This window comes from Coturnix japonica, unplaced genomic scaffold, assembly GCF_054131305.1.
Source record: "Coturnix japonica strain WE unplaced genomic scaffold, WE-NBRP24 Scf078, whole genome shotgun sequence".
Lineage (NCBI taxonomy): Eukaryota > Metazoa > Chordata > Aves > Galliformes > Phasianidae > Coturnix > Coturnix japonica.
Window position 1 is genome coordinate 480565 of NW_028188981.1, and position 13236 is coordinate 493800.

Here is a 13236-nt window from a genome sequence, read left to right on the forward strand (position 1 = left end):
CAGTTCTCCTTTTAAATTAACCAAAGTAGGTATGCCCATTTTGGCCTGTCTCTTCTGGCCAATGTACCTGTAGAAGGTTTTCTTATTGTTTTTCACGTCCTTTGCCAAGTTCAGTTCTGCCTGCACCTTGGTTTCCCTGATCCCACATCTGCATGTCCGGACGGCATCCCTGTATTCTTCCCAGGTGACACAGCCTTGTTTCCAGTAACAGATACAGGCCAAACTAATACATAACCAATAGTCTCCACCCGTGTTTGGTTACATATTCATTACATTTCCCGTGACCCTACTGGCAAAACAGTTCCCCCCCACACCCCCAGTAAGAATATGTAACTAATACATAATCAATAGTTTGCAGGAATTTGAATACATATTCATTACATTCCTGAGACGCCATTAGCATGTAGTCCCCTCCCCCCTTGCGCGTGCGTAGTGAGTTGTGGAGGTGGTCGTGGGATGAAGGCTCATCATCTTCCTCGCTGTAAACTTTCGACCTTGCAGGATGGGCACCCCGCAACCTGGTTCCAGTTGCCCTGTGGACATCTGATCACCACATTGTTCTCGGGCTGTTCCACCCTTATTTTCATGGCCTTCATCGCCTTGTTTTCTCAAACTTATTGTCCGCAATTCCCCCTCTCTCTGCCCACCCTCAACATAAACTATCTGAAACTACACTTTGCCATAGTTTCTGTGAGGCCCCCTTTCCCCTTCTGTACCAAAGTGCTCCCTTTTCATCTTATGGGGTCCTTTTTCACTCTTCAGAAGAGAAATGAAAGGGGGTGGGGAGATCACCAGTCCTGGATCCAGCACCAAGCCTGCTGATGGGGATGCTCCACATGGCATAGAATGGAAGCAGCAGCACCTTGAAGCAGGGCCAGCAATGGAGTTAGGCCAAACATGACCTCCCCCCAGCACCTAGTAATAATACCAAAGGAAGCAAATCAGATACCATCAGCCCCTATTTGGAATTGGAGCTGCCTTCATTCCTGGACACTGGACTATATCCAAATTAAAGGAAGTTGCACCAGGCCCCCTCCTGAAGCTTGACCATTTCGGGGATGTTGATCAGGACTCTTCCAGGAGCGGCTGATACATCAGTCCAATAAGTCCAATAACAAAAGGTCCTGGATCACCCACACTAGTCTCCTTCCCCTCCAGTTCACCTTATGGCACTCAGGAACAACCTTTAAGATTTCCATCCTGAGGAGCGTCCAGACTTCCTGGACCCCTCTACCCTTCAGGAGCAACTCCCAAGGGACCCCTGCAACAAGCGTCCTGAACAGGTCCACCCTCTAGAAGTTCAAGATAGCATTTTTCTAATCACCTTTCTGACATCTCCAAGAATAGAGAACTCTGCAATTTCATGGTCGCTCCACCCAAGGTAGTCTATAACCTTCACATCTCCCACCAATAGTTACCTATTAGAGAAGAAGAGGTCAAGCAAGGCACCATCCCTGGTAGTCTCTCCATCTTAAAAGCATGCATTGGATGGGACCTCAACGTGGCACCTGGTATGGAGAGACCATTGGAGATGGCTCCCTAAACCTAAGCCTAACCCTATCCCTAACCCTAACACTGTTCCCACCGAGAATCTTGCCATGTTGGGGCTATCAAACGTGTCCTCATGGATGGCTTCCCTCATGCCTAATTCCCTGATGTAATTTTGAAGGTCTTCCATAGAAGACCATAAACCTGTATTTACTGGCGTATCGGTCTTGTACGGCCAGACCATGCGGCAGGCAGCCATTAGTCAATCTACAGTAGAGTGGTTTTCATCGGGGAACTGGGTCCCTCCATACCATCTCTGCCAAAGGGCAGGATGGATAGTTATTGTTGCCAATTTAGAGAGTTCATGTCCATTATCTGTTACACTCTCAGCACCTGAGTCCCATAAATGTAGTAATCAAGCTGGTACACTCTCCCCTGGCCTTTGCCTGAAATGTTGGACAAAGTCCATTAATTCAGTGGCCGTATATGGGCAAGCCGTCACATGGAAGTGTGTTTCGGCAGGGGGCCATTGATCAGGAGGTACCCCCTGCTGGTCAATCTTGTACTTTTTTTGTTTTTTGCATTATAATAGGACAAACATGTAATGAGTCCGTCCTCGGAGGCTCTTCTAAATCGGCCTTAGTAACTTCATTCTCAACCAGATCTGTTGTTTCAGGTACCTGGAAATCATTTATTGAGATGTAACAAATTTGGGGGTTTGGAGGAAAAAAATGATGTTTTATTTCCTTGTTAACAGACTAAGTTCATGCTCCAGCTGTTCAGTTATAGCTTTTAGTAATTGATTCTCACGCTCAATAGTATTTGACCTGATTTCTGCCTGATTTAAGGCAGTTAATAGAGGTAACAGATATTCAAAAGGTTATTTAAGAGGAAAAACTGACCAATATGCATGCCTTCACTGGGAAATACTGAGGCAATCTCCACCAGGGAGCAATCAACAAAAGATGCTGCCTTAGTGGTGGTCAGCCCTTAAATGAGGTCTAGAGGGGGTGGAGTCAAGCTCTACCCCTTCTGGGAGCACAGCTCCATTACTCTCACCTGTGCTCCAACAGCTGACCCGACACTCGTCTCAGCTGATTAATCAGAGGTTCAGGCTGTGATTACCAATTTCCCATACAGAGGTGTAATAAAGATGGAAAAGAAAGAGCCCTCTCTCCCAGTTAATGTATAAACAGCTGCTGTGACCACCTTTGTCCTTAGCAGTTGCTCAAAGGAACCCCAAAAACCATTTCAGTAGTGGGCTGCTTAAGGAAGCTGTCGGAACAGGAGCACTCTTTCCTCTTGCAGAGTACTGAAATACTTTTACAGTTGCTGACTGTCGTCTGCATTGTTTGTGGCTGTAGCTCCTGCTGTGAGGAAACAGGAATGTTGCACCCTGTGGAGGATCCTCAGAAATCAGTGACCTTGGGCAGGTGCTGGAGAGGAGTTGCGGGGTGGTAGCACAATGGACTGTGCCTCTGATAAAGTGACTGCTGTCACAGAGTGAGCAGTGACAGCAGGTGTACGAGGTTTACAGCACTGTCTCTCTCCGCTTTGAGATTGTCAGGCCAGCCCACAAAGCAAAATGAAATGGAGGAGGAAGAAAATGTGCTAGTAGTTCTTGCTTAGTTCTAATTGCAAAGCAGATTATTGCCTACTAGTCAGAGCAGGAGGGTGCCTGCTGTCTGGTAAACCTTATGCAGAAGCAGTGGCGCTTTTGCATCATGTACTCCCACCCTCGTCCCCTGCCTGAGATGGGCTTTAGGGCATCCACAGCCTCTGGGCAGCCTGGGCCAGGGTCTCATTGCCTGTGGGGGAGGAATTTCGTCTACGCATGTACCTCAGTTTCCACACTTAGAGTTTAAAGCCATTCCCACTCGCATTATCGCTGTCTGCCAATGCCAGGTAACATGCAAGATCTGGTAGTGGGTCAGGTAATGACATGACAACAGTAAATGAACAACTGTGGTATTATTATATATTATTATATTTTTATTAATTATTATTATTATTATAATTTATAGGTAGTGTGGATCCTGGAAAAATCAGGTTGATGACGGCAGTTTTTCTGTGGATGTCAGATGGTGCCCGAAAATCCACACACTGGGGGTGCTCTCACCTCCTGATGGATGGAGGAGTGAGAGGGCAGAGGTGGTGCTGGGGGGGGCTGGGGGCTGCTGGGCCTGCTCTGTTTTACCCTGGCAGATGTTTTCCAGGTGTCTGATGCCCCTGAACTGACACGCTGGGGGGCTGCTCCCACCTCCTAAATGCTGATGGACGGGAGGGGAAGAGAAGCCTGGGAGGGGCCGGGGGCTTGGGGGTCCACTGCTGTCCCTTGATGGACGATAGAGAGGAGGGCAGAGGTGGTGCTGGGTGGGGCTTGGGGATGCTGGGCCCGGTCTGTTTGCCCCTAGCAGTGGTTTTTGGGGTGTCTGATGCCCCTGACCCGACACCCTGAGGGGGCTGCTCCCACCTCCTAAATGCTGATGGATGGGAGGGGGAGAGCAGCCTGGGAGGGGAGGGGGGCATGGGGCTCCACTGCCGTCCCTTGATGGATGATGGAGAGGAGGGCAGAGGTGGTGCTGCAGGGGGCTTGTGGCTGCTGGGCCTGGTCTGTTTGCCCCTGGCAGATGTTTTCCGGGTGTCTGATGCCCCTGAGCCGACACCCTGAGGGGGCTGCTCCCACCTCCTAAATGCTGATGGATGGGAGGGGGAGAGCAGCCTGGGAGGGGAGGGGGCTTTGGGACTCCTCTGCTGTACCTTGAAGAATGATAAAGACGAGGGCAGAGGTGGTGCTGAGGGGGGCTTGTGGCTGCTGGGGCTGGTCTGTTTGCCCCTGGCAGTTGTTTTTGGGGTGTCTGATGCCCCTGAGCTGACACCCTGGGGGGGCTGCTCCCACCTCCTAAAGGCTGATGGACGGGAGGGGGAGAGCAGCCTGGGAGGGGCCGGGGGCTTGGGGGTCCACTGCTGTCCCTTGATGGACGATAGAGAGGAGGGCAGAGGTGGTGCTGGGTGGGGCTTGGGGATGCTGGGCCCGGTCTGTTTGCCCCTAGCAGTGGTTTTTGGGGTGTCTGATGCCCCTGACCCGACACCCTGAGGGGGCCACTCCCACCTCCTAAATGCTGATGGATGGGAGGGGGAGAGCAGCCTGGGAGGGGAGGGGGGCATGGGGCTCCACTGCCGTCCCTTGATGGATGATGGAGAGGAGGGCAGAGGTGGTGCTGCAGGGGGCTTGTGGCTGCTGGGCCTGGTCTGTTTGCCCCTGGCAGATGTTTTCCGGGTGTCTGATGCCCCTGAGCCGACACCCTGAGGGGGCTGCTCCCACCTCCTAAATGCTGATGGATGGGAGGGGGAGAGCAGCCTGGGAGGGGAGGGGGCTTTGGGACTCCTCTGCTGTACCTTGAAGAATGATAAAGACGAGGGCAGAGGTGGTGCTGAGGGGGGCCTGTGGCTGCTGGGGCTGGTCTGTTTGCCCCTGGCAGTTGTTTTTGGGGTGTCTGATGCCCCTGAGCTGACACCCTGGGGGGGCTGCTCCCACCTCCTAAAGGCTGATGGACGGGAGGGGGAGAGCAGCCTGGGAGGGGCCGGGGGCTTGGGGGTCCACTGCTGTCCCTTGATGGACGATAGAGAGGAGGGCAGAGGTGGTGCTGGGTGGGGCTTGGGGATGCTGGGCCCGGTCTGTTTGCCCCTAGCAGTGGTTTTTGGGGTGTCTGATGCCCCTGACCCGACACCCTGAGGGGGCCACTCCCACCTCCTAAATGCTGATGGATGGGAGGGGGAGAGCAGCCTGGGAGGGGAGGGGGGCATGGGGCTCCACTGCCGTCCCTTGATGGATGATGGAGAGGAGGGCAGAGGTGGTGCTGCAGGGGGCTTGTGGCTGCTGGGCCTGGTCTGTTTGCCCCTGGCAGATGTTTTCCGGGTGTCTGATGCCCCTGAGCCGACACCCTGAGGGGGCTGCTCCCACCTCCTAAATGCTGATGGATGGGAGGGGGAGAGCAGCCTGGGAGGGGAGGGGGCTTTGGGACTCCTCTGCTGTACCTTGAAGAATGATAAAGACGAGGGCAGAGGTGGTGCTGAGGGGGGCTTGTGGCTGCTGGGGCTGGTCTGTTTGCCCCTGGCAGTTGTTTTTGGGGTGTCTGATGCCCCTGAGCTGACACCCAGGGGGGGCTGCTCCCACCTCCTAAAGGCTGATGGACGGGAGGGGGAGAGCAGCCTGGGAGGGGCCGGGGGCTTGGGGGTCCACTGCTGTCCCTTGATGGACGATAGAGAGGAGGGCAGAGGTGGTGCTGAGTGGGGCTTGGGGATGCTGGGCCCGGTCTGTTTGCCCCTAGCAGTGGTTTTTGGGGTGTCTGATGCCCCTGACCCGACACCCTGAGGGGGCTGCTCCCACCTCCTAAATGCTGATGGATGGGAGGGGGAGAGCAGCCTGGGAGGGGAGGGGGGCATGGGGCTCCACTGCCGTCCCTTGATGGATGATGGAGAGGAGGGCAGAGGTGGTGCTGCAGGGGGCTTGTGGCTGCTGGGCCTGGTCTGTTTGCCCCTGGCAGATGTTTTCCGGGTGTCTGATGCCCCTGAGCCGACACCCTGAGGGAGCTCCTCCCACCTCCTAAATGCTGATGGATGGGAGGGGGAGAGCAGCCTGGGAGGGGAGGGGGCTTTGGGACTCCTCTGCTGTACCTTGAAGAATGATAAAGACGAGGGCAGAGGTGGTGCTGAGGGGGGCTTGTGGCTGCTGGGGCTGGTCTGTTTGCCCCTGGCAGTTGTTTTTGGGGTGTCTGATGCCCCTGAGCTGACACCCTGGGGGGGCTGCTCCCACCTCCTAAAGGCTGATGGACGGGAGGGGGAGAGCAGCCTGGGAGGGGCCGGGGGCTTGGGGGTCCACTGCTGTCCCTTGATGGACGATAGAGAGGAGGGCAGAGGTGGTGCTGGGTGGGGCTTGGGGATGCTGGGCCCGGTCTGTTTGCCCCTAGCAGTGGTTTTTGGGGTGTCTGATGCCCCTGACCCGACACCCTGAGGGGGCCGCTCCCACCTCCTAAATGCTGATGGATGGGAGGGGGAGAGCAGCCTGGGAGGGGAGGGGGGCATGGGGCTCCACTGCCGTCCCTTGATGGATGATGGAGAGGAGGGCAGAGGTGGTGCTGCAGGGGGCTTGGGGCTGCTGGGCCTGGTCCGTTTGCCCCTGGCAGATGTTTTCCGGGTGTCTGATGCCCCTGAGCCGACACCCTGAGGGGGCTGCTCCCACCTCCTAAATGCTGATGGATGGGAGGGGGAGAGCAGCCTGGGAGGGGAGGGGGCTTTGGGACTCCTCTGCTGTACCTTGAAGAATGATAAAGACGAGGGCAGAGGTGGTGCTGAGGGGGGCTTGTGGCTGCTGGGGCTGGTCTGTTTGCCCCTGGCAGTTGTTTTTGGGGTGTCTGATGGCCCTGAGCTGACACCCTGGGGGGGCTGCTCCCACCTCCTAAAGGCTGATGGACGGGAGGGGGAGAGCAGCCTGGGAGGGGCCGGGGGCTTGGGGGTCCACTGCTGTCCCTTGATGGACGATAGAGAGGAGGGCAGAGGTGGTGCTGGGTGGGGCTTGGGAGTGCTGGGCCCGGTCTGTTTGCCCCTGGCAGTGTTTTCTGGGGTGTCTGATGCCCCTGAGCTAACACCCTGAGGGGGCCGCTCCCACCTCCTAAATGCTGATGGATGGGAGGGGGAGAGCAGCCTGGGAGGGGAGGGGGGCATGGGGCTCCACTGCCGTCCCTTGATGGATGATGGAGAGGAGGGCAGAGGTGGTGCTGCAGGGGGCCTGGGGCTGCTGGGCCTGGTCTGTTTGCCCCTGGCAGATGTTTTCCGGGTGTCTGATGCGCCTGAGCCGACACCCTGAGGGGGCTCCTCCCACCTCCTAAATGCTGATGGATGGGAGGGGGAGAGCAGCCTGGGAGGGGAGGGGGCTTTGGGACTCCTCTGCTGTACCTTGAAGAATGATAAAGACGAGGGCAGAGGTGGTGCTGAGGGGGGCTTGTGGCTGCTGGGGCTGGTCTGTTTGCCCCTGGCAGTTGTTTTTGGGGTGTCTGATGCCCCTGAGCTGACACCCTGGGGGGGCTGCTCCCACCTCCTAAAGGCTGATGGACGGGAGGGGGAGAGCAGCCTGGGAGGGGCCGTGGGCTTGGGGGTCCACTGCTGTCCCTTGATGGACGATAGAGAGGAGGGCAGAGGTGGTGCTGAGTGGGGCTTGGGGATGCTGGGCCCGGTCTGTTTGCCCCTAGCAGTGGTTTTTGGGGTGTCTGATGCCCCTGACCCGACACCCTGAGGGGGCCGCTCCCACCTCCTAAATGCTGATGGATGGGAGGGCGAGAGCAGCCTGGGAGGGGAGGGGGGCATGGGGCTCCACTGCCGTCCCTTGATGGATGATGGAGAGGAGGGCAGAGGTGGTGCTGCAGGGGGCTTGGGGCTGCTGGGCCTGGTCTGTTTGCCCCTGGCAGATGTTTTTGGGGTGTCTGATGCCCCTGAGCTGACACCCTGGGGGGGCTGCTCCCACCTCCTAAAGGCTGATGGACGGGAGGGGGAGAGCAGCCTGGGAGGGGAGGGTGGTTTGGGACTCCTCTGCCGTACCTTGAAGGATGGTAGAGCAGAGGGCAGAGGTGGTGCTGGGGGGGGCTTGGGGCTGCTGGGCCTGGTCTGTTTCCCCCTGGCAGTGGTTTCTGGGGTGTCTGATGCCCCTGAGCTGACACCCTGGGGGGACCGCTCCTGCCCCCTGTAGGATGGTGGTGGGGGATGGGGGGGCGGCATTGATGCCCGGTGTGACCGGGGTCTGCTGGGCCTGTCGCTCATCTGCCTGTCAGCTGTTTCTTCAATGCTGGCTGATGACTGCAAGCCTTCACCCCGGGCAGGTTCTTTCTGTCCCCCAATGGATGGTGGTGGGGGACGGGGGGGTGGTGTTGATGCCTGGTGGGGCCAGGGGCTGCTGGGCCTGTCGCTCATCTGCCTGTCAGCTGTTTTTTCAGTGCTGGCCGATGACTGCAAGCCTTCACCCTGGGCAGGTTCTTTCTGTCCCCCAGTGGATGGTGGTGAGGGACGGGGGGGTGGCGTTGATGCCCGGTGGGGCCAGTGGCTGCTGGGCCTGTCGGTCATCTGCCTGTCAGCTGTTTTTTCAGTGCTGGCCGATGACTGCAAGCCTTCAGCCTGGGCGGGTTCTTTCTGTCCCCCAAAGGATGGTGGAGGAGGACGGGGGGGCGGCGTTGATGCCCGTTTGTTCTGGGGACTGCTGCACCTGTCAGAAATCCCCACTTCCATGGAGCCCAGTCTGGTGGGGGGCGGTGGACGAGGTGTGGGCAGCTGAGCCCTGCTGCCATCTGGCCTGTCTGTTTGTCTGTCAGGCCTCTCAAGGTAGGCAGGCTGTTCATCTGACTCTGAGCTGTAGCTGCTGGTATCATCCTGGGCTTCCTCATCTTCAGATTGTTGCCTGTGGAGAGAGGAACATGATGAGGGCACAGGAGAGCCCCTGCTCTGCTTCCTCACAGAGCGCCCAGCCTGTCTTGGGCCCAGCAGTAAGAATGTGCTGAACCCAATTAAAACATCTAACAGTGATGAGGGTGGGGGTAAAGAACAACTCACTGCTTTCTGTTCCTCCACCACCAAATAAGACAGCACAGAACCATCACTACCGATAGGGTAACTGAGATGGCTATAGTAATGTCCAGGTAGTACTTCTGTGCATTTTTAACTTTCTTGGTGTTTGCACGTCCTTCACCATCCACACCTGGAGGAACAATGTGGTCATTGCTGTGTCTTATGTCTTAATGGCAATCTCAAGGAGGTCTGACATTGCTACACAATTCTTTTTCATTTTGTTGGCCTCCTGGAACAAGTGAAAATCCTCAGGCTGCAATGTTTCCCCGTTTCCAGGGGAAGCAAAGGGAACTCCCAAAGGCACTGCACATCGAGGCACTCTGGAGTCTCTATTTTGCCTCTCAGCTTTGGTTATGCTCTGGCTCTGCCATGGTCCAGGAAGATCTGGAACACTGATTTGCTCCTTCTTCTCCATCATGCTCTGTGCTTTCTTTTGCACTGATCTACCCTTGCCTTGTGAGGCTGGGTAGTGCTGCTGCAGGCAGATACACTGTGACACTTTGGGACACGTTGCCTGACTAAACAAAACTCATTAGAGCAGAAGGAGAGCATGTGGATCTGTTTAATCAGTTGCTGCTATGAGTGACATGGACAAGAACCACTGCTGTGTCAGGCAGGGAGTGCTGCCCTGAGCTCCCCACTCCTCGAGGGCCCCTCAGCAGGCACCTGAACCTGCCTCTTCCCTTCTCCTTCCCCTTGGCACGGGCATGAATTACACGCTCCTAGTTTTCAGGAGCTTATCAACTCCTGCCAGATCGTTGCTTACCTGGATTCCTCTGAAAAAGACCATCGATCCAGTTGTGGTGGGCTTCCTGGGACTCTGACAGCACTGTGAAGAATGAGAGAAAGGCAAAGTCTCAGCATGGTGCAGGCACAGAGGAGGCAGAAGGACAAGGAGGCTCCCTCTATGCCATTGTCCCGTCTGTGAGTCAGCGCATCTCTCTGGACCTCAGTTTGCAGGATGGACCCCGCTCCGGGCTGCTGGTGTGCCTGGAGCCTCAAAGGAGGCACAGCAAGCTCTGGAATGCAGGGACTGTGTGAGGGAGGTACGCTGAAGGGTTCTATTCCCTCTCACCATCTGCTGAATGTGGTTTTGGTGGCCTTGTTCCCAAAAGGACAAAGTTCCTAAGTCCCTGGGAACTGGGTGCAGTGGGAGGGAAGCAACCTCTAACCATGGCCACGGAGCCCTATGAGCGGCCCTTACCTGGAGTGCCAGTTGTGTGCATGGCCTCTCTTTCTCTCAGAGGGACGGGCAGTGTGCTACGGCTGCCTTGCTGAAATGCATCCCTATGCACAGGCTTTCCATGGGTCTCTTTAGAATGGAGGTAAGAGAGAGTAGGACTGTAAGTAACTGGCAATTCAGACACAGGGGCATCACCACAGCAAGGCTCTGATCCATCCTTTCCTGCTGTGCACACTACAGTTGCTCCATGTATATACATCTAGAAACTCGGCTTCCCAAGTCTTTCAGAGAACAGACAGAAATACACCCACCATGTGCTGCCTTCTCCGTCATGATTTTCTTTAGCATATGGGACAGCCTCTGCGGATAGCTTCTTCTTCTTTGCAACAACTCTTTCTGTCTCGCAGGACCTTAACAGAAAGTATGAAGATAAATTTCAGACAAACAAGGTATTGAACTGAGTAGTCTTTTCAGCAAAGTCAATAAAGACAGCAGCCACTCCTGGGATTCCTATGGAGCTCCAGCACAGGAGGCAGCCAAGTATTTGACATGGCCTTCCCTGGAGGCACTTCAGCACCCAAAGAATGAGAACTATCCATCACACACTGCAACCTGCAGAACCGCGTAACAGAATCGCTGAAGAGCAGATGGTGCCAGGGGGTCATGCGAGGACAGGGCACATGCACACAGGTGTGTGTTCTCACTCACACCTGCAAACATGCCTGGCTGACATTAGGCCTGTGAGCTGGCATCTCTCAAAGGAAGCAAAAACTCATGGCATACCCTTAGGAGTTGCTGGGGCTTCTGTCCAGGAGCTCAGCACGGAAGCTGGATCCCATCCAACTCTACCCACACCTGTGAACAAACACAGAGAGAGCAGCTCCTGTCAAATGTGGCCGGATGGTGGTTTAACTGGAGTGACTGCACTGCTCCACAGCACTCTTCTCTCCCCACTACACTGCAGCATCTGGCAAATAGTTGCTGGGTGCCTGCAACAGCAGCACACCAGTCCAAGAAGGAACTGTGTGTGGAACTGTCTGAAGAAAAGAAGGGGGTGGAAAGAGAAAGGGAAGATCTAAAGGCTCTTTGCTATGAGATTGCCCTGAGGCCTATGGACCAGATTACACTGAGGCTTTGGCAAGGCACTGCTTATAGGCACAGCTGTAATCAAGCAGCGATGAGAAACGTTCCCATTGTGTGTTGTGATCTCTTCCTTAGGGACCTGCAGTGACTGGAAGGGGCGCAGGTGACAATGTGGCACCCAGACCTGGATTGAAAGTTGCAGAGGGGCCAGGTGGGCAGTTGGCTGGCACTCAGCAGCTTTGCAGATACTCTCCAGGCCACGTGGAACAATCCTCAGAGACAGAATGGGAGAACATTTGGGTTTTCTTACTGAGGAGATCTGATGTATGGAGACAAAGCCAACAGGAGAGCTTCCACTGCCCACTGAGGCCTAGCTTTTCTACAGTGACCTGCATGGACTGGCAGCAGGTTGGGGAATGATATGGCCTGAACAGCAAAGGCATAGGTTCTCTCCTCCAAAGAGTGGCAAGGGCTGCCTTCCCACTGAAATGTGACAATTCTCCAAGTAAAGAGCTACTCACAGTTGATCTGTGTACAGCCTTTAAGGCACAAAGAGTCATAAGTACCTGAATAAACTATTACAGCACTAATTTTTCTGCCTTCAAGGAAACAGACACTCACAACTTACCTCTGGGTTTCCCCTGAGGCACAAAATCAGTATCCACCCAATCACCTGGAGAAGGAGCTCCAACATCATCATCTAAAATCAAGAACAGAGGAGAGATGTTCCCACTGCATGTTGCAGTGCCAATGCAGTCCTTAGTGACTGGGGAGTGGTCAGGTAATGGGATGGGAGACTCAGGCTGTGATTGCCAAAGCTACAGAATGTCCAGGGTGGCTTGGAGCCTGGCACTCAGCAGCTTTTCAGATACTCTCCAGGCCACGTGAAACAATCCTCAGAGACAGAATGGGAGAACATTTGGGTTTTCTTACTGAGGAGATCTGATGTATGGAGACAAAGCCAACAGGAGAGCTTCCACTGCCCACTGAGACCTAGCTTTTCTACAGTGACCTGCAAGGACTGGCAGCAGGTTGGGAATGATATGGCCTGAACAGCAAAGGCATAGGTTCTCTCCTCCAAAGAGTGGCAAGGGCTGCCTTCCCACTGAAATGTGACAACTCTACAAGTAAAGAACTACTTGCAACTGATCTGTGTATGGCCTTTAAGGCACAAAGTATCGTAAGTACCTGAATAATCTATTACAGCACTAATTTTTCTGCCCTCAAGGAAATAGACACTCGCAACTTACCTCTGGGTTTCCCCTGAGGCACAAATGCAGTATCCACCCAGTCATCTGGAGAAGGAGCTCCAACATCATCATCTAAAATCAAGAACAGATGAGAGATGTTCCCACTGCATGTTGCAGTGCCAATGCAGTCCTTAGTGACTGGGGGAGTGGTCAGGTAATGGGATGGGAGACTCAGGCTGTGATTGCCAAAGCTACAGAATGTCCAGGGTGGCTTGGAGCCTGGCACTCAGCAGCTTTTCAGATAGTCTCTCCAGGCCACTTGCAACACACCTCTGGGAATGCATGGAAGGTTATACAGCCCATCAGAGCTTTCTTACTGGGAGAACCCTGCTGGATTTCCCACTAAAGCACCAGAGAAAATGTCTGTTTTTTCCTCTGGGCTCCAGCTGGGTGTCTCTGTTGGGAACAGGGATTTGTCTTTGGAGAGCACCAGGAAGCTGGAGCAGAAATGCTCACGCTTTTCCCAGCATGCTTCTTCTGAGCTTTGCCCTAGGACATCTCCACGGTGAAGGCCGGGCTCAACCAGCAGCAGAGCCAGCCCTGGGGGAGTGCTGCTTCCACAACCCACACCTGGCCCCTGGGGTGCTGCCTGGCCCCATTCGCAACAAACCCCCATGGCAG

The 13236-nt window shown here is 55.0% G+C and overlaps 1 protein-coding gene across 1 annotated transcript; it reads right to left on the reverse strand.

Moving 5' to 3' along the window:
* Positions 1 to 3681: 3681 nt before the first annotated feature.
* Positions 3682 to 11808, reverse strand: LOC146751551 (uncharacterized). Its single transcript, XM_085534212.1, has 8 exons — positions 11749 to 11808; positions 11408 to 11549; positions 11066 to 11137; positions 10594 to 10692; positions 10304 to 10411; positions 9866 to 9928; positions 9085 to 9229; positions 3682 to 8932 (listed from the first exon to the last, which is right to left on the reverse strand). The coding sequence occupies exons 1-8, from the start codon at positions 11806 to 11808 to the stop codon at positions 3682 to 3684; spliced, it is 5940 nt and encodes a 1979-aa protein (XP_085390338.1).
* Positions 11809 to 13236: the final 1428 nt, after the last annotated feature.

Excerpts from the sequence above, each read along its gene's own strand:
- LOC146751551 (XM_085534212.1), bottom strand. The coding sequence starts at position 11,808 with ATGCCTTTGCTGTTCAGGCCATATCATTCCCCAACCTGCTGCCAGTCC. Across the intron at positions 11,138-11,407 it reads TGCCTTGCCAAAGCCTCAGT|GTGTGGGTAGAGTTGGATGG; the intron begins GTAATCTGGTCC and ends GTTTGTTCACAG. Across the intron at positions 10,412-10,593 it reads GACGGAGAAGGCAGCACATG|AGACCCATGGAAAGCCTGTG; the intron begins GTGGGTGTATTT and ends TCCATTCTAAAG.